General features: G+C 38.1%; 1 protein-coding gene across 4 annotated transcripts in view; it reads left to right on the plus strand.

Moving 5' to 3' along the window:
* The first annotated feature begins 7818 nt into the window (after positions 1 to 7818).
* The window catches only part of LOC134211585 (GDNF-inducible zinc finger protein 1), a 28535-nt gene continuing 9949 nt past the window's right edge, over positions 7819 to 26404 (plus strand). Inside the window, exons 1-5 of one of the 4 annotated variants that reach the window (XM_062688594.1) lie at positions 7819 to 8366; positions 17503 to 18138; positions 19081 to 19183; positions 19248 to 19344; positions 19830 to 20726. In XM_062688594.1, the coding sequence (XP_062544578.1) occupies positions 8342 to 8366; positions 17503 to 18138; positions 19081 to 19183; positions 19248 to 19344; positions 19830 to 20726 (1758 nt within the window). In that variant the 5' untranslated portion in view covers positions 7819 to 8341. Of the gene's footprint in view, positions 8367 to 15227; positions 15428 to 17502; positions 18139 to 18271; positions 18999 to 19080; positions 19184 to 19247; positions 19345 to 19829; positions 20727 to 26404 lie in introns of those variants that run through there. The other 3 variants (XM_062688593.1, XM_062688595.1, XM_062688596.1) reach the window with 3 other exon arrangements.

A 26404-nucleotide genomic window follows, 5' to 3' on the forward strand; every position in this document is an offset into this window, starting at 1 on the left:
AGATTGAAATTGAGAAGTCTACTTTGTATTTTAGAGACATTCAATTTTCAGAATATTTTCAATTGGGAGTGGAGAACTATTTAGACTTATCAGGATTTACATCAGGTTGAAAAATTCAAAATAGTAATGTCATAGCAAACCAGAAATCAGCCAAGAAAAACGTAGGATTAAAAAAATAGATTGATCACAAAATGAAATAATAATATTGAACATTTTAGATTCAGTAATTAAACAGAATTTTATTTTTTAATTTTTGTTTCAGAAATGGTTTAGAGCAGCCAAGGTAGAAGTTTACTGTACTATTGGATAGAAAAATATTAAATTGAAAATCTGAGATAGAAGAGAGACAGAAGAAGGTTGAGGTTGGTTGAGGTTGAAAATCTGAGATAGAAGAGAGACAGAAGAAGGTGAGGTTGGAGGTCAGGTTGAGATTATAAAAGAGAAAAAGAGATTGATAAAATGAGAAATCAGATATTGATAGATAGAAGAAGGACATAGGATTTGTAAGGCAATACTCAAAAATTCTTTTGTAGTTTTATACATACTGTATATAACAATGACTAAAACACTAATAAGACAAAGTTATAAAAGACCTTTATGTTGAAACATAACAGACAGACAACCGACAACAACACAATGACAATAACAGATCTAAAGACAAGAAGTGTTTTACATTAATTATACAACTCACAATAATAGAAATGACTATCCAACGAGTACATATTTTTAATGATGTTATTCATATAAATCAATGCTTCATAATCGTAAAATTCATTCATTTAGCAAGGAAATAGACGCAATGAAGCATTACCATACCATTGATAACTGAATCTTGGACCAGACTTTAAAGACTTGAATTTTGAAGAGCGGAATTGAACATGACCATTTGACTACTGAAATTTATGATATCAGACAGTACTGTAAAGGATATGACGCCATAATCTTGATCAACCGCCAAAATAATGGAAGCTCTCAGATTAATATGTCGATTTATTGCAATAGTACTTAAATTAATTTATTGTATATTTACGATACCATTTAAATTATTCCATGTTGAAACAAAGTCCACTAGTATGATCCCATCACATTACATCAAAGTGTTATGGCTCGGCTGCAGTGGTGGGCGCGGTGACGCGTTTTGACAGAGAATACAGAATTACTGTCAAGATGCGCCGTTGCGTTAATCGCTGTAGAACGGCCTTTACTTGGAGATGGCATGAGTACCACCCGTTGTCAACATAGACTACTATTCGGTATTGAATGTCGGCTCCAAGAAAACATGTTAATTATTCGGAAAACATTCATGCGCGTGATGAGCTTTCATTATTATTGTTATTTGTTTTTAAACTGACAGACTGCGGGAAGGGAAATGTATCGGTATGATCACAATACGAACCCAGACCGCAGTGACCTAGTGAGCAACATAGCTTGAGTCGTCTGCTAGTATTGTGTATCAAATGGAGAGCCCAGTCGAGATACCAGTCTATTAAGACTACAACTGGTCAACTCTCGAAAAAAAAAAAAAAAAAAAAAAAAAAAATAAACCCTAATCAATGTACAAAGCAAGTGCTTCCGCATGGTCCTTTGCAGGTTTACCGTTGAACAGTTCGATACGTTAGCAGCAAAGATCAACTTCTCGGGTTCATTGCTGTTAACCAAATCAGTAACATGGCGTTTCTTAGTCTTATTTGCACTTTATGGAACGGCTTCGGCGGTCTCCCCATGACAGAACCTTAAACATTTTTACTATTCCGCTCCGGAAAAGATGGAAGCTGTACTGGCTTGGCTTATCAGTCAGCTACGACCTGTACAATTTAGACCATTTTTGATCCATTTTTAACCAGTAAACTTTGCAAAATGTCCTCAGTTTGGCCTTAAATTCTTCAGCGAAATCAATAGCATCGTTCAGACTGTACAGATAAGTTCGTTTCGTTTGGATGGATCAACGGAAAATCATTGCTCAAAAAAGTTCTTGTTTATTATCGGTAGACCACCATCTGAAAAATCATAAATTGCATTTGAAAGAGCGTACTTGAATAGCTGGAATCACTTCCAATATTTAAACGACACTATGAATGAGACCTGGTGCAAAAATCGGTGATATGCGTGCGGTGATATTTCGTTTCAGCTGCTTGAAGTTATTATATATTTTATTCCATTTACCAATGGGCATGACGTGGAGTTTAAGTTTTCACAAATATCACAATATTTTATCTCGGTTATCAGTGTAATGAAATTGACTTACTTGGTTTGACGGTGTCCATTTCATTGGGATCAGTACAAAAGGCCGAATCTCAAAAGGCCGAATCATTACAAGAGTTTCAATCTTTCAACCAAGAGAACTTAGAATACACAGGATTTTGTTTTTACACGATTTTTTTTCGCTCGTATTTTTGATCGTGTGACTTCAGTTTTCCACCAAACTCTTCGCAACATATTTCAAAAAATCCAGAATAAATCAAAGAAAAATTACATGATTATTAATATATGTTAAACATTTAGGATGAGTGGAAAATTAAGAAATTGTAAATCGTGTAAAAACAGAATCCAGTGTACTCACAAATTTACATTTACTTTTATTATGGTGCCCATTAAAAAAAAACTTGTCCACGTGTTTTGCAACTACTAGCAGCGATCTAATTAATCTTATTCAGTTGAGGTATTTAACGTCAGTTCAACGTTGAAGCTCAATCTTTCAATTGAAAGAAGTTGTATGACGGTGTTTACAGAGTCAATTTGAATCCTTATTATATTTCATAATAGATCAATCTTCATTGCAGTAATGAATGGATGAACATAACTGAACACTGTATACTTATAAATATTAGCACTTTAAAGTAACAAAGTAATCCATTCTTCCTTTGGAGATGTAGCTATCATTATCATTAGTATTGGGAAAAGTTAAATTCCTAAATCTAATGCAAGAGCCCAAGTTAAATTCCACCGAAGTCATGGCTCACAGAATCGAATTGCCGATTTGCATCAATGTAGGAGTTGTGCGCTTCATGACACATGGTTGTGCTAATGAGGCGCGCTACTCATGATCTAATTGCGACATCAGAAGTTAAACAAAATCGAGATTTCAAATTATTATGCTTTTATACAGCTTTTGTATAACTTACGGTAACGCGGTGTTCTTAAATGTATTTCATTTTCTCCCAATTTAAGAGAAACTGACTTCACAAGACTTCACTGAGAAATCACAAAATAATCCGAATATTCTAAATTATATTAAGTATTTGAATAAAAAAAATTGAATTAAATCGGCAGACCAACACAGTGATTTTGTGATTCGGCCTTATGTGCATTCGGCCTTATGTAATTCATTCGTGATTCGGCCATTTCGTGTCCATGACAATAAAACGCTGTTCAAGATGTTTTCGATTTACCGGAAATTCAATTTTTAACGCACAGCAACCAAACTGTTAGACTACTATGGCTGGTTTTGGCGTACAGGGTATCTGTTCCCATATTGGACAGCCCGTATATTAATCCCAACCGTCGATAAAACCAAATGAAAAATCAATTTAATCACAATTTCTCACATCTTAGGTACACCCTTCACCTCGGATATGTTACTTTGCCGCGGTGGGTCGGCTTACGCCATTAGCACTGATATGGCAACCAAAGACATATCCTGTCGTGGTGGTATCACATGTTGACTATTTTTGTTTGGTGCCGCGTTACATATCTGGCATTGACGCACTAATTTACGGCATTTGCATGTGATCCAACAGACATCGTGTCTTGGAGCCATGAATGGTAGTGCAGTCAGGCGGAGGCCTTTTTCATCAGTGATAATGATGTGAGTTCTTTTCTTTTCGGCAATACTTTTCTGATGCGTTCCCTGTGACGATGAGTCGTAGCCACGCTTACATTTAGCTAGCTAGGCATTTTTTGAAAAACAAAGTATTCAAGACATTTGTAGGGAATCGACTACTGGATTCACTGAGTAGAATTTTTTTCAAAACTAGGAACGTGGTACCAGTTTTATTTTGTTATGACTCATTTCGAAGAGCAATAATAAAAAATACCACACATTATAATGATGGTATATGAACAATCTTATGACGGCTTCATTCACGGTAATTTTTACTTATAGTAGGGAATAGGCGTGAAGAAGCTTTACTTTGCCACCGAAAAGTGAATCCTATAGCTGACTCATAACTGATCATTAGTACATGATAGATAATTACAGTTAGTTTGGAAACGATCAAGCTACTTGTTAGAACATAATAAGAGTAATACCTTGGCAAAGGAATAACAATAAAATAGACTAAATGCACGAACAGTTTCCACTTTTTACAAGACATAATTTACATTGTGTTTGATATTATAGACACAGGATGAAACAATAACTTAGGCAAACAAAGTAATAAAAGGAACGCCTCCAAAATAAACGAAAGATAAAAAAATAATCTATATGATTAGGAATGAGATAATGGGAGAGAGTATCTAATGAGTTGTAAATGTAATGTCTTTTGAGCCAGTTCAACAGTGTCTTAATGGACGACATGATCCTTGTACGGCTGGAAAACGGCTTCAAAAGTTATTAACTTGTCATTTTTTTATAAATCGGGGATTGAACACTTTCTTATACTTGATAAAAAAAAACTTCCGGCTCAGTTTCTACGATGAAGCATTGGGCAACATGTTCTATGCGAGTCAGATAAACTGCTTCGGTCGATTTTGAGCGCGTACAATGACAATAGAAGTATAAATAGCATAAAAACTGGCTAAATAATTTGACTCTGACAAGAAAATGACAAAAATGACTTTAAACTATTGCGATGTTAGTTAGCATGAGACCTCTCTGACTATTTTTGAACGTAAATCCCTCCGATTCAGTTGCAACAGCGTCTTCTTGGACGACATGTTCCGTGTACGACTGGCAAACTGCTTCGAATGGAATTATGCTACGGTATCATCAAAGGCCTGGTGCAGAGGTATCTACTCTATTCAGAGTCCCGCCAGTAAACCTTCATAAAAAAAAAAATTCACATCGTTGGTACACAATAATGGATGGAACACATTCTTGAATGTTTGGAATATTATTCAAGATTTTGTTTAAGTAATGTTTAAATACACAAGAATCAAAATATTAAAAGATAAAATTATAAAGCACTTTTATTTTCGTTTTTCTACCTCTGAACTGATGGTTTGATGCACTGCTCTATTGCTACTAGCAGATTCATCTGTTTTCACGCCGTTGTTTTCCACTCAATTTCAAGCTAACACAAATGCATCTTTTCAAAATTCACTTCACAACACATAAAACACATCACATTTTACTATAAATATAATTATATTTGAAAAACCAACGCTATTTCCTATAATTTGATATAGGTTTATTTCGAACAACGTCTAAATTATCCTTGTCCGTATTCCAAACTGTTTACATTGCTTGCAGTATTCTCAAGGGTTGCCGACCTAGATTTTTATTTAAAAAATGCTTGAATGAACTATCACTGTGAAATTCAACTCCTATGTTTGTAAAATAAGGTATATTGAAAAGATCTGATCTGTGAAAAACACAAAATTAAACTGATAAGTTGAAAAACTACAACAAAAACTGCAATTTTGTAATTTTATTTCAACGCAAATACAAAACATTGAAGAATTCGGCATTACTGCAATCATATCGTTACGTATACACACAAGTAATAGTGTGCGTATTTTATGTTGGAAACAGTATTATTGATATAGGTACTAGAGTGGGGCGCAGTTGTATGGAAAAACGCAAACTTCGTCCGATCAAGTGAGATCAAGGTTTTTCTGAATCGTTTTGGGACCCCAATCAACTGTGCAAAATATGGGCTCGATTGGTTGCGACCTCGCATGCCGCATCGCATTTTAAATTTACATGGAGATTAATATGGGAAAACGTACTTTTTTACATTTTTGCAATTAGCGGCTTCAATTTATCATCAATCACGTGACTCAATACGTTAGCATATAGTCTGGAAGATGCCGAAGAACTTTGCCGAAGAAGGTACGTAGCTGGAAGATCTACAAAAAATGTTATTACGTTTCCAAAATTGACTGTTCAAACCATATGCAAGAAATCAATGTTTCTGCCAGCACTACCGGACGACCTATGGATATCGAAGGTCAAAATTCATCTTCCTTTTGTCGATTTTTTTCTTTGTGAAATGATTCCGGATAGCTCCCATTAGCTCTAAAGCCCTATAAGATCAATTATTTTGAAAGAACACTCAGTTAAATTAGTGGTCTACGTAGTTCGGCAGTGCTGGCAGAATAAACGATTTTTAGCATATGGTTTGAACACTCAATCTTCTAATCGTTATAACTTTTTTGTGGACGTTCCAGCAATGTACCTTCTTCAGCAAAGTTTCTCGGCATCCTTAAGGTTATACTTTAACGCAATGTGCCACTTGTTTTACGATGAAATGAAACCTCTACAAGTTAAAATGCAAAAATATACGTTCCCCCATACTAATTTCCATACAAACTTCAAACGCGATGCGAAAAGCGAGGAAGTAACCAATCAGGCCCAAATTCTGCCCAGTTGTTCAGGACCCAGAATGGCTTCGAAAAACCATTGATTTGAAAAAATGACCATGACGCCCCACTCTAATAGGTACAAGCATAGGATTAACTGTTTTTGAATGTTATTGAAATAGGTACTGGCGGTGATGATGTTTTTGAGCTAAATACTTCTATAATGTGATTATAATTTCATTTTTGAAGTTACCAAATTGTTTTCAATTAAAAATTACGTAAGCCGAGCATAATTATTCTCATGTTTCTTGATTATTGGGTGAGAAATCAATGCATTTCATATGCGCATTGCCTTATTGTTATTGATATAGGAACAGATACCCTAGGCGAGTGCACGATGTTTCTTTCATTTCGAACATATTTGAATTGGCCTTCTACATTTGGTGCAGTAAAATATGTGATTTTGTCACTTTTGTCCAAGGAACGAAGCACTTGACTGTGCGACCCGGGAATTCGTTGAGTATTACAAGAATAAGAGGAAACATTTTATACCATTAATATAAATAAATAATTAATAAATTTTATGCTATAATACGAATAAGGGGTCGTTCAAAAATGATGTCACAGGTTTTAGGGGGGGAGGGGGTCTATGATTTTGTGACAGTACATGTACTAGGTATACAAAAAAGCGTGACAGAGGGGGGGAGGGGTCTAGAAATCCCAAAAAGTAGTGGACGTCATACTTGAATCACCCCTAATACCGAAGTTGGTATTCAAACGGATCTTCTTCTTCTTCTTCTTCTTATTGGCATTACATCCCCACACTGGGTCAGAGCCGCTTCGCAGCTTAGTGTTCATTAAGCACTTCCACAGTTATTAACTGCAAGGTTTCTAAGCCATGTTACCATTTTTGCATTCGTATATCATGAGGCTAGCACGATGATACTTTTATGCCCAGGGAAGTCGAGACAATTTCCAATCCGAAAATTGCCTAGACCGGCACCGGGAATCGAACCCAGCCACCCTCAGCATGGTCTTGCTTTGTAGCCGCGCGTCTTACCGCGTCAAACGGATCACAACTATCAAAAAGCGGGAAAATTTCAACCCTTACTGATATGTGCTATGCACTATGCAGATATATCAGAGAATACAGTTCGGGTTTACTCTCAAATGTTTTGAGAGACCGGGGATTTTTCGCCAGGGAAGCGTAAACAGAGAAATCCACCAACATCATTTGCATAATATACTCTCCTAAATTGTTCTTCTTTCTCTCAGCGTCTACCACGTTTGATGCTTTCTTATGGATAGGGAAAGACCCTACATTGCATTGCATGCTTTCAGTGCTCGATTGGATATCCTTTCGATAGGAAGCTCTTGCTTACTGTTCTTACCGTTGATTTATGACAATATTGTAGCATTTGATTACCAGTACGATGTGTAGTGTTATAAACAATATGGGTTTGGCAAAGCATAATATTGCTCATCTTGTATGCACATCATTCATGTGAATAGCTCATCAAGTTATACAAATCGCGGTGAATTTGTGCAATATTGACAGCATTCGTCCAATAACAAAGAATATCGATTTTCAACAAAGTTCGGTCAAGCGACTCAACTGTATACCATAGGTGTGCTGTTCGTGTTATTGTTAATCAATTTATTGATTGAAGAATCTGGTAGACGCCATGCTATCTGATATGTATGTGGGATTAAATCATGTTCATTCTAGTCGCTAAATAATGAAGTTGTAACTTGTGCTAACGATTTGATACAGATTGAAAATATAGTTCGGGGCATCAAGTGTTGATTTGTTAAGACGAAATATAAGAAAGGTTTATATTTAGTGCGGTCATCAACATTAATTCTAAAATAAGACACAATGGATCTCTGCAAAAGACATATAAGTAAGTATCCCATAACATTGTTCAATAATAATCCATCAAAGGTGGAATTGCATGCAACGAGGCAAGTGGATGACGATTTTTGAGGCACCTATTTATTGATTTCTCGCTGGCGTCTGGATTTGTTGATACGCCACGCTGTGGAGTCAACATGCTTTCTTCAGCGATGGAACTTATACAGTCTGCGTATCGATTTTTCGATCCATTTTTGCGCCGTCGTCGACGGGATAAGTGTTTTATTGACACCAATCGTTGTTTGGGTTGAGGTATATCCAATTGAATTAGAAGCATCTATATGAGAAAATGGGTTTTAATTGTAAAAAGTACCAGGAACATTTTTCGAAAAAAAAAACAGATTTGTTGGAATGATTTATTGAACTTTGAATTAAATTTGTTGGATATACATATATAATGTAGGTGATGTTGTACTGACTAAAAAAATTGAACGAAATAGACATTCAAACGTGAACTTGTAAATGGGGCAAGATGAGTCATAACATACTGAACGACATAGTTCGTATTGAAAACATATTTTTCATTGCTGAATTAATCAGTTTCATGTTATTTTCGAGCATTATGGTGTTAATTTGTTTATTCAAAATGTATTTTTTTGTTTTTAAGAAAAGCAATATATTGGTGGCTTGTTTCATACGAAAATAAAGATTTTTTTAAATGTATCATCAAAAGCTTAAGTTTTTTTATTCAATTAAATTATTGGTAATAAACTTATCTATCTGTGTGTAATCTAATATTATGAATATAAACAACATTGTTTGCAGAATTCAAAGGTGATCTATTTTGCCCCGTTGACAGAAGAATTTAATTTTTTCTGTAAAAACTCAAAATAAAATAAGTGGAATTTTTGTTATCTCTTACCCTTAGCATACAGCCTATGATGAGCTATTTTCATAGATCCATGTTAAAAATTTAAAACAAAATGTTTTTATTGTGAGGCATTACGCGACTAATCTTGCTCCATCCTACCCTACACATTTTTTTTCGCCGAGATCTCAGCATTTTATTTCCTCGAGATGGGCACCGCCGCGTTTCAGGAAACATGATTTTTGCCGAGATCCCAGTAAAGGGACGCTCCAGTTGCTGAGATACGGTAAATATTTTGCCGAAAATCAGGAGTGGTCTCGAACCATTTTAAGAACCTTTTCGGCCCCAAAAACCTCTGTATACAAATTTTCACGACGATCGATTCAGTAGTTCCCGAGTCTATAAGGATCAGACAGACAGACAGAAATTCATTTTTATGACTATACGAATTGTATGATAATACAATTCCTAATTCTCGGTATTATTGATCTTTTGTCTGCGATCTGGGGTTAATTTGACCCCAGGCCACTTTGAAAGGCTGCCATGTCTTGATTTTTCAACCGATTCTCCTAATTTTTAATAGTAAAATATTGAAATTATTCGCTACAGTAGAGTACAAGCCTCTTCCTGTTACCGTAATTTAAAAAAGTGACGTATACGTTATTTTCCAAAAAATGATACTAACGACTAGTACTCATAATAGAGGTAATAAAATATAGAGGACGATTGTCGCTGCGGTTCCCTTTGTTCTCGTTCCCAAACATGTTGGGTACCTATCTGTCAAAACGTACTGATTTTTCCTTCGTTGACATTTAGTGCCCTATCTTCACCAGCAAAAGATGTTTCGCCAGTGACGACAGCGACAATCTTCCTCTATAGTTTATTACCTCTATTGTAATCATCGAACTCGTTTACAGAAAAACGAAAAACATGTAGGTTGTAATTTGGCATAAACGTCAATTATATACAGGTTGTCATCAACACGTCGAAGACGGTAGTATACAAGGAGCTAGACTTGTCACTATTTGCGTTGCATAGGATCAGCGGGAGAGGGAAAGAGACGACTGGTGGCACGCAGCGCTGATCTGCGCCACCTTAGTAAAGTCTAGCTCATTGGGTAGTATATACTTCGCCTTCGACGTGTTGATGATGCTGGGTCATTAGGCCGAATAAGGTGTGGGATTGAGAAGTGAGTAGATCGAAGTGAGGAAGAAGTAGAACGGAAGAAGAAAGAAGGAAAAAAAAGAAAGAAATTAGAAAGAAGAAGGAAAAGGAAGAAGGATGCGAGGAGAATGAGTAAGAAGGAAGAAGGAAAAGGAAGAAGGATGCAAGGAGGAAGAGTAAGAAGGAAGAAGAAAGAAAGAAGAAGGCAGAAGGAAGACGGAAAAAAGAAAGAAGAAGGAAAAAATAAGAAAGAAAAAGGAAAAAATAAGAAAGAAGAAGGAAAAAAAGAAAGAAGAAAAAAAGGAGAAGAAAGAAAGTAGCAGGAATAGGGAACCAGAAATAAGGAAGAAAGAAGTATTAAGAAGGAAGAAGGAAAAAGTAAAAAGAAGGAAGAAAGACAAAGGAAGAAGGACGAAAGAAGAAGGAAGAACGAAGAAGAAAGAAGGAAGAAATAGAAAGGAAGAAGGATGAGGGAAGAAGTCAGAATGAAGATCCAAGAAAGAAGAAAGAATAAGGAAGAAGAATGAAGAAAGAAATAAGGAAGAAGGAAGAAAGAAGAAAGAAGGAAGAAAGAAATAATGCACGAAAACGGATTTCCGGATAAACTGATACGGTTGATCAAGGCGACGATGGATCGGGTGATGTGCGTAGTTCGAGTTGCAGGGGCATTCTCGAGTCCCTTCGAAACGCGTAGAGGGTTACGGCAAGGTGATGGTCTTTCGTGTCTGCTATTCAACATCGCTTTGGACGAAGAGCAGGGATTGACACGAGTGGTACGATTTTCACGAAGTCCGTCCAGTTATTTGGTTTCGCCGACGACATTGATATCATAGCACGTAACTTTGAGAGGATGGAAGAAGACTACATCAGACTGAAAAGCGAAGCTAAACGGATTGGACTAGTCATCAACACGTCGAAGACGAAGTACATGATAGGAAGAGGCTCAAGAGAGGTCAATGTAAGCCACCCACCACGAGTTTCTATCGGTGGTGACTAAATCGAGGTGGTTGAAGCCGCCGGAGGTGACCGCCGATAACGATACCAGCAGAGAAATTCGGAGACGCAAAGTGGTTGGAAATCGTACGTACTTTGGACTCCATAAGACGCTCCGATCGAATAGAGTTCGCCGCCGTACCAAACCGACTATCTACAAAACGCTTATAAGACCGGTAGTTCTCTAGGGACACGAGACCTGGACGATGCTCGCGGAGGACCAACGCGCACTGGGAGTTTTTGAAAGGAAAGTGTTGCGTACCATCTATGGTGGGGTGCAGATGACGGACGGTACGTGGAGGAGGCGAATGAACTACGAATTGCATGAGCTGCTGGGAGAACCATCTATCGTTCACACCGCGAAAATCGGACGACTGCGGTGGGCCGGGCACGTAGCCAGAATGTCGGATAGTAATCCGGTGAAAATGGTTCTCGACAACGATCCGACGGGAACAAGAAGGTGAGGTGCACAGCGGGCAAGGTGGATCGATCAGGTGGAAGACTATTTGCGGACCCTCCGCAGACTGCGTGGTTGGCGAAGTGCAGCCATGGACCGAGCTGAATGGAGAAGACTTCTATGTGCCGCACAGGCCACTCCGGCCTTAGTCTGATAATAAATAAATAAAGAAGAAAGAAGGAAAAAAAAGAAGGGAGAAAAAATGGAAGAAGGTGGAAGGAGCAAGAAAGAAGAAAGAAGGAGGAAGGAATTAAGAATAAGGAAGGAAGAAGGAAAAAGAGATAAGGATGGAGGAAAAAGGGAGAAGGAAGGAGGAAGAGGGAAGAAGGAAGCAGGAAGAAAGTGGAAGGAGCAAGAAAGAAGAAGGAAGCAGGAAGAAGGAAGAAAGAAGAAGGAAGAAGGAAAAAGGAAGAGGGTGGAAGGAGCAAGAAAGAAGGTGAAAGGAATTAAGAATAAGGAAGAAAGAAGAAGGAAGAAGGAAAAGGGAAGAAGGATGCAGGAAGGAAAAAGAAGGAAGAAGAAAGAAAAAAAAAAGAAGAAAGAAAAAGGAAGAAAGTAGAAAAAGAAGGAAGAAGAGAAATGGAAGAGCGAAAGTAAGAAGAAAGAAAAAGAAGACAGATAGGAGAAGGAAGATGCAAGAAGGGAGAAGGAAGAAAGGGTAAGGTGAAGGAAGAACTTCTGATTTTTCACTTTCTTCTATTCGGCCTAATGATCTTCGGCCAAATGGCCTGACACTACGTGCCATAATATCAATGTCGGAAACACCAAATAGTTAAACGGAACGGACGGATGAAAATCTTACCACTCGTGTCAATCTTTGCCCCTCCGAAGCTATGTTAAATAGCATGTACAAAAGATCTTCACCTTTCCATAACTCTTTCGCGTTTTAAAGTGACTCGAGAATGCATCTAAAACTCGAACTACGCACAGCGACCGATCGTTGTCTTGACCAACCGACTTGACCATATTCAACACTGGCGGCGGCAGCCGTTGTTATTTGGTGGGGCACCACTTGGCGCAAGAACAATAGTGTGATTGCATCGTGCGGTGCCCCGTCTCTGTCTCCGCCAGGGATATTCAATGAATAAGTGATGTGTGGGGCATGTTGTATTCGAGACATTTCTGCAATATCTGGCGTACGACGAACACCTGATCCGTGTTAGAAAGTTCGCTTATGGATTCCACATGAACTCTCTTGCAATTAGTGCTAGTCGACGGCATAACATTTGGTAGAGTACCTTATGTGATTTGCTTGCGCGATAATCGCCCAGCTCATCCACTCCTGCGGTAGAACCACAATCTCTCAAATCTCACCATCGTGTTTCGATACCGCCATTGCGTCTGAAACATTATCATTCTGGTGCTCTTTGTAGGGCTTCCTTCATCTCTGGGTTACCCCAAACTCATCCGAATTACAAGGTTGCCGTTAATGTACTTACACATGTCAGATTATGGAACGTGGCTCTTACGTGAACGGTTTAACTTCTCATAGAACTTTGCTAGGTTAGTGGTAGCGGTGCTGCTAAAAATAATCGAATATCTTTTCAGTCATCTTTGAGATAAGCTGCGCCTAGTTGCTCTTCTGTTGGATGTGCTACATCCAGCTGCTGCGCCATTTTACCCTCTTGTCGCCACTCAATGTTTAGTGTTGTACACCGTCAAGAACAAGTAACATAACAGCAAATGTTCCCAAATGGCCACTAGATGTTTTTCAATGAACGTTTTAACTTTGTCAGATCTTAAGTGCGCGAAATTAGGGTACCACACGGTATCTGCTTTTGCAAACAATGATTCAAACTTCGATTTGACGAATCTGATAGCACTTCCCCGCAAACCAACATCATCGAAAGGTAGCAGAAGCATTCACCTATACTGCCGTGAATCGCATATTTGTCCCATATGAATAGGAAACCCAGCAAAGATGGGACAGATATGCGATTCACGGCAGTATAGGTGCATACGTATTGATGGTGTTGGCTTACGTGGGAGTGCTATCAGATTCGTTCAATCGATGTTGGAATCCTTTTTTACAAATTATGATAAGTCGTTTTAAAAATTTTCTAGGGTAACGGGATGTAATGTAAGGCCTGGATGCAACGTTGACTCATCACGCAAATTAATCAATGATTCAGCAATAATATATCGTTTTGTAGAGAAATATTTATCAATGCTTTTCTTGAAAAAGTGTATCAAGCTGACTTTATTTATATTACGCAAGATTCATGCACGCCTTCATTTGATAAACGCAATTGGTACTTTGACGTTGCACGAAGAAGAAGAAGCAGAAAAATGATAGTCGAAAAAATCTTCACGGAAATCATACGAAGAAGTTTTTAAAACTCTTCTCAAAAATTCTTAAAGCAATTTAATTAAAAACGGTAAGTAGTACGGGGTTGGACTTTTCTTTTACTGTGTATTAAGTATAATATCAGAAAATACAATTTTGAATTGAAATATTGTGTTTATTATACAGTAGAAGAAAAGTCCAACCCCGTACTGCTTACCGTTTTTAATTAAATTGTTTTTAGAATTTTTGAGAAGAGTTTTAAAAACTTCTTCGTATGGTTTCCCGTGGAGATTTTTTCGATTATCATCTTTCTGATTCTTCTTCTTCGTGCAACATCAAAGCACCAACCTGCGTGAAAAATTGCTTTGACTCGGTTTGTTAGCAACCACTTAAGTAGGCAGGCAGTGCAAGAGATTTTTTTTGCCCAATAATGTAGTTTTTGGAATGGACTTACCTTTTTTCGCACATTTGGTGAACGGATAACAATCACACTATTTTAGCATTCATAATAAATTCACTATTTTCATTAGTATAGTGACGTAATTAACCAAAACTATTTTGAACAATATTAGAACACTCGTTGCCAAAATACGGCTGACACTTTTCACTTGAACCAGCACATTATAATTGCCTACCTTACGGCTTATACAAACGATTACAGTGAATAATGCACCAGCTGAAAAAGCATGCAACAATAGAGCCGAGATTAGGATAATTGGCCGAACATAAAGTCCATTTCGCACGAAACTTTTGATGGATTAAATAATAGATTGTGAACAATTATTGTTGTTTTTCACTACTTAGCATAATAAGCAAAAGTAAGAAAGCCGTTTGGTGGCATAATTTCGGTTAGATCTTCAATATATGAATATTTAAATCGATAAATGTGCTCAACCACAGCATAATGGGCTAAGGTTTGAGCCATATATCCTATTTAATTTCTCATTTTTATTTTCAACAGTTATTCATCTTTATCTAGTCTACGATCTGATTTCTTATGTAACGTTTTTGTACGACTAACTTAAAAACTTGTAAGATCACCTGGCCATAATATTTTTACTACTCACTGTGAATGATGTATACTCCAAGCGAGACAACCTCATTGATCTACCATGTACCTTTGTATGGAGAGGCGGATGTCAAACAATCACTTTTTCATTCGCAGACTGTAGCAGCTTCACGGCGTTCCATTGATATGTTCGCGATATCAAATCTAATAATAATTTCGGTATAATTCAAGTATTGTACGTTATTTCAGTGTTCGTTAAAGTAATAAAGGTGCAATATATAAGGCTATCTAAATATTGACTGGTTGAGGGGCGCTTCTGGGCGTCGAAAAATGTAAGTAGCATCATTCGAATTCAACGCATTGCATTGCTTTGCACTGCCTGGAGAAAAATCGATAATCTATTACCAGCCCTCTCTCGTCGTTCTCAATCAACTAATTCAATCAGGGATGCCTTTCGTTGCGAATGTAACTCGACTTAATTTTTTTTAATTGATTTGTTCGTCCGCGGTAAAAGAATGCTGAAATTTGTAATGATGAATGACAATAATATTATTGTTCTATAAGGGGTAATGGGCCTATGTCACAAACGTAAACAATCACTTTCTCAACTGTTACACTGAAAGTTAGACTCTTTATACGTTGTTTTATATGTTTAGGATAATGAACCTAAGTTATGTCTGTGAGTGTGTATGTATGTATGTAATGTGCTAAAAAACCCACTCAATTTTTAAGGTACTTATCCTTAACCAAAATCCTGTCCCACTATTTCCTATTGAACATTTGCCGGATCGGATAATGGATTCAAAATTTATGGCCAAATTATCTCAAAAAGTATAAAGGAAAAGGGTAATGGGCCAATCATGTCACAGGCAATATTATAGCCAGGCGATCTCACAGGTTTTAGTAAGTAAGTAAGTTGTGCAAAAACGTTAAGTGAAGAATCAGATCATAGACTAGAAAAAGGCGAATACCTGTTGAAAATAAAAATGAGAAATTCAATACCAAATTTTAAAAAACGACTTATCTGCTTTTGTAAGCAAGGGTTTTTAATGTCGATTTGACGAATCTGATAGTACTCCCACGTGAAGGCACAAAGAAACGAACGTCTCACTTAGAACAAAATACAATATTGAGTTGAAATCAATACCAATAAAGGCACCAAATTATTTTTTCTCAAATCCCCGTATTTAAAAACAATTTAAAAAAATGTGGCAAATAACACCTATAGAATAAAATATCAAAATTAACCAAAAAAATGTTTGATAGCCGTACTGTATATATATTTTAAAAAGTGACGTATATGCCATTTTACAAAAATGGTGTTTACGACTAGTACTCATCGAGCTCTTTAACAGAAAAATGGAAAACATGTCTTTTGTAATTTGGCGCTTACGTCACTTTCTCAGAGTACGGCAGCGTAGGTAGTATCGAGGATTGCTTTGAGATGCCTTTAGCTTTTATATACCACTAGTCGACCCGGCAGACGTTGTCCTGCATAGTAGGCGAAAATGTGCGTTGTGAACTGCCCATGCAAAGTTCGCATAGGAATCACAATTTTAGTTATTCACGGTTTGCTCAACTTTACTCGTAATTTTCCCATGAGGAAATATCATATAAACCCGTCGGAAACTATAACGAATGTTTCTGCTGAAGAAATGAAAAAAATCCATACAGCCGTTTTCGAGTTATGCGGATACGAACACAGACCATATCATTTTTATATATAAGATTATGCTGTAACGGTTGCTCTCGTCAATAGAAAATAAGGCATTGCAGTTAATATTTTTATTGAACACTTCAATAGATTTTCTTAATCAGTGTTATTAAAATGACCTGTGTGTAGAGTAAATTCAGCTATTTTATTGAAATGAAGAGAGACACTAACCATTTGAAACGGCTTGAAAAATGAAAGAAGGAAATTGGCTAACTAGATTTACTCTTCAGCGTTCAAATGAGTGAGACGAAATAAATCAGCACTGGAGCAATTGCAGATAAAGAATTAATCAAAATGCCTTTGATTCGTTGTCGGAAACCATTCACTGGTTTTGATTTATTATCAAATTCAAATGTTTACGTTTGCGACTTTGACCATTTAGAAAAAAGACAGGAATATGCAGTAGCACACACTTGTTTTTTATTTGGTAAAAACATTGTTCCCAGCAACGTTCTTACTTTTCGGGAAATTTGCTTTAGGTGCTTTTTCTCATACAAATTCGAGCATAGAAATCAGCGTCATGCCGCTGCGGTGGGTAGGAAACCAGCTAATGCTTTTCATTCATCTATAGTTTTCTTATTGACAGTAGAAACATAAAAAAAATCAATTTAACGATACAATCCAGTTCAAAAAAATGTATATTAAAAAGAACCAAATTGAATAGTTACTAGCATACCTACTTGAATTCTCCAGCTTCTATCATGCTGCAACCTGATCTCTCCGACTATCACTGTGCGATATGCCTACTCAAGCAGAATCCTTTGGACACACTGAACGGGTCCACGATTGCCCAAATTATAGCACAGGGTCGCCCAACTCCACCGCTTCCAGGCCTGTCGAAGGAGTGTCGCTACAAGGGCAAGGCATTCACCAGGCGTTTCAAAAAAGACAACTATCTCCGCTACAACTGGCTGTCCGGTTGCGGCATTGAGAATAAACTATTTTGCTGGCCTTGCCACATCTTTTCGGCTGATCCAACGGACACCTGGGGTTACAAGGGATTCGACGGACTAAGCAATTTCAGCAATTCGGTGAAGACTCACCTAAACCAAGAACTACACATTCTGAACATAGAGAAATATAACGTGTACGCCTCAGATGAACACAAAATTTTGCCTGAACGGTTACCCATACCAAATTTCACGACATTGCGCAGCAAAATAGACTTTCCTCCGGACGTTCCAGTACCGCTCCAGTTAAGCCATTACCCGGAGGAGTTGAACGGAGAAGATGCCCATGATAACGATGATGTCGATATAATTCGGCACTCCGATGTGATGGTTGAGCTGGTAGACGACGACGAGGTGCAGGACGCAGAATGCATTGCAAGTATGTGTTGGGGTTAAGGGTTGAAGCTATGTGTACTTGTAAGAATTCGCAATGGCAGTAAAGGCACCCTGTTGTGATAATGACGAGAAAGAGACATTAAACGACCTTACTAATGGATTGTTTTCAAATACAGCTTGCGGTCGAGATGGCATCCGGCAATTCAACGTATCACTGCATTGTCTGTACATTGACCAAAATACCATTCGCATCATTGGGGAAAGATTCTCAGCACCGCATTGTAAAAGCTGGTAGACCGCCGAATACTATATCCGTTTTGTTTCCCAATTTCAATGTGTTGCCTTGGATGACGCAATGTGACAAAAGCCAAAAGCTCTATTGCTGGCCGTGTCTGCTGTTCAACACCAGCGATTTTGATACATGGGGAAAACGAGGTTTTTCGGATTTCAACCGCTTAGCAGCGGCAACTATTGAGCATACGAAAGAAGTTTCCCATCAAGCGAAGAGCAAAACATTGAAACTTTGGATGGACACTTATTCCGATGGAAGCGATGATAGCAGCGAAGAGGAGCTTCATTGTATTCCCGAACTGGACTTTTTGAACTCGAATGACTCTGTAGAGGAAGAGCTGGATGTCAAACCTAACGTCGAGTCTTTGAATGCATCTTCCTCGTCCTCATCACAACAAACCGTCAAGGCCATTCTTGATCTTTGTGATCCAGCGGGGGTGAAGGAAATTGAAATACCAGGTAGCAGTCCTATTATTGTTAGGGACAATTCGCCGGAACCTGACATGAATGTCAATGAACAAAACATGGGTACTTATTCTGCATTAAGAATATCATCTGTGGTAGGCCATACCATCGCTGAGTCACAGGATTATGAAAAAGCGAATATTTATCGTACGTTTTGAATGCAATTCCACCTTTTTGCAAACTATGCTATTTTTATTATACCATTCATACTAATGTCCCTTATTTACAGGAGAAACAGATTCTCAAACTTCGGGATCTTGCGCGGAAAAATATCAACTGAAGTGGCATTCACATCAACAGAATCTCAACTCGTCAATTTCGTGTCTCTATAAGTACTTGAACATGCTGCTTAGTGTCGTTACATCGATACATAATAATTAAAAATTTATTTTCTAGGAACGACCGATATGCTGACGTTACGCTGATAACCTGCAATAGCGATGAGAATTTTACAATACTTGCGCACAAGTTGGTGTTGGGTACTTCCAGTACGGTGAGTTGAATTGCTAGGATTACAACATTCCCGATAAACTATTCCGCAGTTTATCATTTCCTCAATTGTTTTCATTTCTTATTATTTGTTTTTCATTGCTTCTATCTTATGTTTATTTCTACCTATATTTAAATTAATTCGATTTTTTTAAAGCAATGTCTACCACAAACATTTGTTTTACTATCTCGTAGGGGAACTGCTCCTGGACTTCATCTCATTTCTCCATCAAAAACCAAAATTCATCAAATTCATTAAGTGTATCTTTCAGCTCCTGCCTCAATTTGTGGACTCACATTTTTACTTGATTCTCTAGTCATTTCTGTTCTAGCCATTTCTCTAATATTCATAAATTGATAAGATCGCTTTACTTTGTTTTGTTTTATTCCCAACGAAGATAAAACATATTGTCATTAAAAATTGATACTGCAAACTTGTGATTACACTCAACGATTCAATATCTAAACAAAATATTGTTCCTTTTTTAGTATTTCGCCAACATCTTCGACAGAAGTTCAATCCCATCGAATGCAATGATGTACATTGTACTTCCTCCGGAAATAACCAAGCGCGCCATCCAGACATTGATTCAATACATGTATACCGGAGAGTCAACCGTGTCGGTCGACATCCTCAATGAAGTATTACGCAGTGGAGACATTCTGAAAATTCGGGGACTGTGGCGAAATCAAACCGAGGCGTCAGCGAATAGTGAGCAACATTCATCAAAAGATGCCGCTGATGCTCGTCATCGATCGGAACGCATTTCGGTGGATCGTATTCCTTTGCAGGAGCCTCGAATTGCTCAGAATCCCATCCACGATAGCCCTGTTATTGTCACAAACATGACCAAGAGTCATGGAATTAGTCAAACTGCTCAAACGGCCGCTAGTTCGTCTGCACCATTGATCAATGTAAACAAGCATGTGGCTATCGACCCAGGTGATAGAGGGGGCAAAGTGCAAAATCAAAAGCGACCTTTTCAGGAAACTAATCAGCAGGCATGCCGCCAGCTTAGCGCAACCAAAATCTCCGCAGTCAAACCGTCATCATCAAATGTAGAAAGCACGTATGCTACCGGCTCCGGTCAGCATGCTATGCCGGAAGAATTGAATTTCCTGAACGTGAAAGAGGAACCCGTAGAATGGGCAGATGTCAATGCAGAAGAGATCAGTATTGAAAAGTCTGATATGCCGATGGTTAAAGTTGAAATAAGAGAAACAGGTAGTGCAGAGGGACAAGATGGACAGGAACAAGTCTACTCTCCACTGACATGTGAACTGTGCAGTGAGACGTTTACCGTTCCTGCCGAATGGGTGAGGCACATAGAAAGTCATACCGATCCACCGCACACAGTATCCAAGAGGAGAAGGCGTGTAGAAAATGTAAGTATTCAATGTAGAGTGTATTGACAATTTTGGATTCAAAAGGCTTAGCTTATAACATTTTCATGGTTCAAATTTTCTTACACTCTGTTATCATGTTTAAGTATATGTATCATCCTCATAATGGAGGTAGTCGAACATTTATTCATTGTTTGACTCGTTTGCCAATACTTAACTTAATTCAGAAGCTAATTATTTGTATGATGGACTCGTAGTACTTAGTACTTAGTACTCGTAGTACGTAGTAGTACTATGTTGTCGCGCCGTTCATATGCGAGGCTCCATCACCTCTGGTAAAACTAGTTAACCACCATCATACTCTACATTGTGCATTCTCAGTGCATGCAGTATCTCAAATCTCATATCTAGTTTAGACTGGGATAATATTCTGGACCATGACGACATCGACCGAGCAGCTAAAACGTTCTCTCATGTACTGTCATATATCGTTGACAGACATGTTCCAAACATAGTGAAGCATAACCCATCCACGCACCGTGGCAAACAAGTGGTCTGCGACGACTGAAGTCGTATAAAAAAGCGTCCAATACAGCCTGTTGATGTTGCGGAAGTTTTCAAAGTGCCGTATGGTACATTGTCACTGAAACGGTACTACGCACAAATCAATCACGCATACAAGCTGACTGCCAAAAGTTGCATCTCGCAGTATCAGCATGGACTGCAAAGGAAGCTGAAAACGCATCCTAAAAAGTTCTGGAAGTACGTGAAAGAGCAACGAAATGAATTTGGTCTTCCTTCACGAATGACGCTTAACGGAAATTTGGCGTCTCTCAGGACATCAGTAGACTGTTTGCTGAAAATTTCGCCAGTATTTTCAGTAATGAAAGATTATCAGAAGACAAAATACGAAATGCTGTGAGCACCGTTCCTATCTCCGCAAAACTATGAGCAGGGTTGATATCAACTACAACCCCGGACTATATGGAATTCCTTCCGTATTTCTGAAAACGCACATCGATGGCATTATCACACCGTTACTCGAAATTGTTTTCGTCTTGTTGGAAGATAGCGCACATTTTCCCTGGTCATAAGAAAGGTAACAGACGGGACGTTACAAATTACCGTGGTATTACCTCACTGTCAGCTGTCGCCAAGTTGTTCGGACCAGTTATCATGGAACCTCTACTCGCGCATTATAAACCTTACATTAGTGACGACCTACAACATGGATTTATGCCCGGACGGTCCACTGCCACAAATATTTTGTGTCTTACCCAGGGCTTGCAGAAATCGCTTTCAATAGATAACGAACAACGATAAAAGAGAGGCAAAAGCTATTCCGAATCATAACAAGCCATGGTAACAAATCTATCAAACTTGTATATCCAAGTGTGAAAAAACAGAATCGGATAGGCAGCCCCCACAGAAAAATGGTGAATCTCGCTTTGTTTTCGCTCATTTCTTGTTGGTTACTTCACAGCTGTATAGAACAAGTTGAAATGCATCATCAGAGCTAGTGCTCCCGCATTTGGAGCTTTTTAAAAGAAATTTATCATGGAGTATACTGCCGTCATACGCATATTTGTCCCATGTTTGCTGGGATTTCCTATGTACATGGGACAATTATGCGAAGAACGGCAGTATAGCCTTCCGAATCAGTTTTCTATCATAACAGCAGGTGAAAAAAGTCTCTCGCGGAATGCTACATATCGTATATGTATACAGAGATGATAAGTGAGAGACTTGATCATTCTTATTAGGATTCAATCCCTGGCCTCACCTCCTACATCAACAGCAGCATGGTGGCTCGCAGTCTAACGGACGTTATTTATACCGACCTAGCAGCAACCTTTGACAAATTTAATCACCGCATAGCTATTGCCAGACTAGATCTTCTCGGAATCAATGATTCTCTCTTGCGTATTTAACCGGTCGCAGCCTTACCGTGGTTTTTGGAGATCATCAGTTGAACCATTTTGCCGCTGCCTCAGGCATTCCTCAGGGCAGTCACCAAGGACCACTGATCTTTCTGATCTTTTCAACGACGCCATTCTGACAATCAAGGGACCACGGCTCTCCAACGCAGAAGACCTCAAACTGTAGTTTGTCACTCTCTGCAACGCTAACTGGATGCCTTTGAAAGTTGGTGCGTGCTAAACCGAATGGAAACCCATCTAAATGTTCGGTAATCTATTTCTCGCGGAAAAGTGAAGCAATAATTCACGAGTATACCTTGTATGACACAGAACTTGAACGAGTCGATCAAGTTAAGGATCTGGAAGTTATTCTAGACTCAAAACTCACCAAGCATCACGGAATCCAAATTTAAAAGTACTCGCGTTTTCAAGAGCATACCACTTAATACGCAAGCAACGCACAACTGTAATTTTTATTATTTCACGCATGCTGCAACCCAACCAATTGTTAGCTGCTCTCAACTCATCAATAAATAGATAACTCTCATCAAAGCTGCACTCGCCACTAACACTGCCGGGAGTTCGCCATTAGGCATAAATCAATTTGGCATAAAATAATTTGGGATAACAGCCGTTTGGCATAGTTGATTAAAAATAGCGTTTTCTAGGAAAAAATCCCTTCATAAATTTCATTATTATTACTATCGGCATTTTTGAAAATGATTCTATAACATATCCCAGAAAACCATTTTCCAGAATGAATAATAACCCAGAATTTTTTTTTCATACCTTTTAATAGATTTCTACAATCAAGAAAACAGATTTGGTTTCTATAAACCTAAATCAATCATTGAAAAAATGTACCTTATTACATTCACACCTTTGACCGAATGGCATAAATGGTCGCTTCTTTAGAAGAAATCATTCACGTATTTTTTTTTCTGGCAAACGCGTGCTTCAAAAGAACTTTGTTACCTTTTTCCGAACTAATGCCGTAAAAAGAAAAAAATATCATCCTCTTATGCTTATTTTCCTTATGCCGGGAAAATGCGTTTTTTAACACTTTATAAGGCAGATGAATATAAACCATAAATTAACAAAAACAACAATAGGACACAATGTTGACATGGTATTAAAGTCAAATGTATGTTTGATATACACTAAACAGTTCAGAAACATTGGAAAATTGGTGGCAATATAGTTGCTCTTTCTGTTTTGACCACACTCATTAGTGCTGTCCAATGAGCAGCTCGAAGTAGCTCGAAGTTGTTCCCGTTCTACTCGTTCTTTTTTGTCAACAAATGGGCATGAGCAGGACAGGGAGAAACTTCGAGCTACTTCAAGCTCTCATTGGACAGCACTATTATGCCATAAGGCCCAGCGTATTTGAAACTATAGTTTCTAACAATTATCATAATGGCCCTGGCACATCCAGTTCATCAGGATAAATGCTATTATGTTCTCTGGTTCTCTGGGGAAACTGTAAATTCTGCGGATAAGTTTTCTGGGAAATAGTATATACACCCCTATTCTTGTTTACGGACGAACGAAACTTTCGAATAAATGCAGTTCGTTCGAATCGTTCCCCCATTTGATTTTGCTGGCGTAAACGAAAATGCGCATCAGCTTTCGTTCGAAAGCGCGTTCGGACGAAAGCGCGTAAAGAACAAGGGTAATAACCATAAAAATTACAAATTTTAATATGATTTTGCTTTCATTTGCAAATAGGCTGTTCTTTTTACTTAAGTCACCCTTTTTCACATCGGGTACTATTTTCGGTTTATATTTTGGTGGCTGCATTCCGTACCAGTGTCATTTGACATTATTTGATAGTTCATCAAACAGCAACATCACTTCCTCTCAAACCGTCGTTCGGAGCGGACTACAAAAGCGAAACACGAGCCAAAAGTCAAGTGTAGTGAAGCGTCTATATAAACCGCGTCGGCGAAACAAAAAAAAAATTTCTTAACCTCTAATTCTTTATAGTTTTTTCATCTCGTTTAATTAATCATTTTCCTAAAAATTTAAATTGTAAATAGTTAGATAGAGTAAAATTTCAGTCAATAAGTGTTAGTTTATAAGTTGTAAATGTTAGGTGACGCTAGTCCCATGCTTGGTTGACCCCAGGCCAGGCTTGGAATTTACTCGCACAATGAGCTCAATGAGCAAAAAAATGTTCATCAAAAATGAGCAACAAAACATCACGGACATGATCAAAACATAGAAAAAAGATGCTCTTCGTTGTAGGAAAAATGAGGAGCTGCTCTCTTTGAGAGAAACCGTTTGTCTCAATGTGTCTCTTTGAGGAGCATCATTTTTGTTGTTCTTTCCAACTGAACGTACAGAGCACACTTCTGTCATACCATCGCTACCAGCACAACAGCCTCGCACATTCGTACCTTTATGAGACCAGCATGAGAATAGGAACCGTGTATAGCATGCATGAACGGGTAGAAAAGAACACCATTCTATGTTTACATTAATTATTTACTGCGTCTAAGCAACAGGCAGTATGTAGCCAATTCTCCATTTATCTGGTTAGCAATTACAATTTGAAATGCAAAGAGATTATTGACGAAATTATCTTATACCTACTAGGCGAACCTGCCCGATCTTGCTCGGGTTTTATTTGTGATATGTCAATCATTCAGTTGATTGAGGCGTCGCACTCTAGATCGATTTCAGTTCGAGCTTGATGGCTTTCTTATGAAACCGTTGCATTTAGACAACTTCTCAACTTTCCCCGGCAAATTGAACAACTATTAGTATGTACACACACAGCTGATCCCAAGACGATTCGATTAGTGAGAAAATCTTGCAAATCAGTCCATCCGTTCGTTCTCAAACTCGCTAACTCATTTTAATATAAAGACTAGTCGAACCTGCCCGATCTTGCTCGGGTTGTTTTTATTTTAACCTAACTGTCAACCGATTAGTTGATTGAGGCGTCGCCCTCTAGATCGATTTCCGTTCAAGCTTATAGATTTCTTCAGAACTCACCATAACGTACTATTTTTACATTTGTTCAACTTTGCCAGCAAAATGCTCTATCTTTTCATACATATAAACACAGCTGACCTCAAAACGAATCGATTAGTAAGGAAATCTTGCAAATCGGTCCATCCGTTCATGATTTGCCTCAAAGGAAATACAAACTCATTTTTATATAGATAGATGAAGATGATGATGATGATGATGATGATGATGATTAAAGAAGATGAAAAGGTAAGGGCCAGGAAGCGATTCCTTGATCTTAGTGGCATAAAGGCACCAAGACCTTCTTTAAAATATTGTGTAAACGCGTTAAAACGCATGAGACCCAAAATCCGCATAAAAAGGAAGCCTCATATCAAACCGCATGAAAAGCGACTTCAGTGTATACCGTTTTGACCAATTAATACAAGATTTGTTCGACTGCTTCAATTTTGAATGAAAATTAGTAAGTTCCTTCAATGTCTTCAACGTGTAAAAACTAAATGGAACAGTCCTAAACACGCATTATGACAGTGATTGAATTGTTTATTTTTTACTAAGCAAACACGATAAATACAATAACTTACTGGCTACCGTTAGATTAGCCAACTAATTATCATAAATGTATTCGCCACCACCAATTCCATCCGTCGGAAAGAGGCTCAAAGATACTCAATGAGCAACTTTTTCCTCACCTCATTGAGTCAAACCATTTAGTTATCATTGAGAAATGAATATATTTCGGAGCTACCCGAAAAAGAGAGAAACGCAAAAGTGCAAAAGAGACGAGCAAAGATTCGTGTGTCGAGAGCAGTGAGCATTTTTTTT

This window comes from Armigeres subalbatus, chromosome 2 (assembly GCF_024139115.2).
Source record: "Armigeres subalbatus isolate Guangzhou_Male chromosome 2, GZ_Asu_2, whole genome shotgun sequence".
NCBI lineage: Eukaryota > Metazoa > Arthropoda > Insecta > Diptera > Culicidae > Armigeres > Armigeres subalbatus.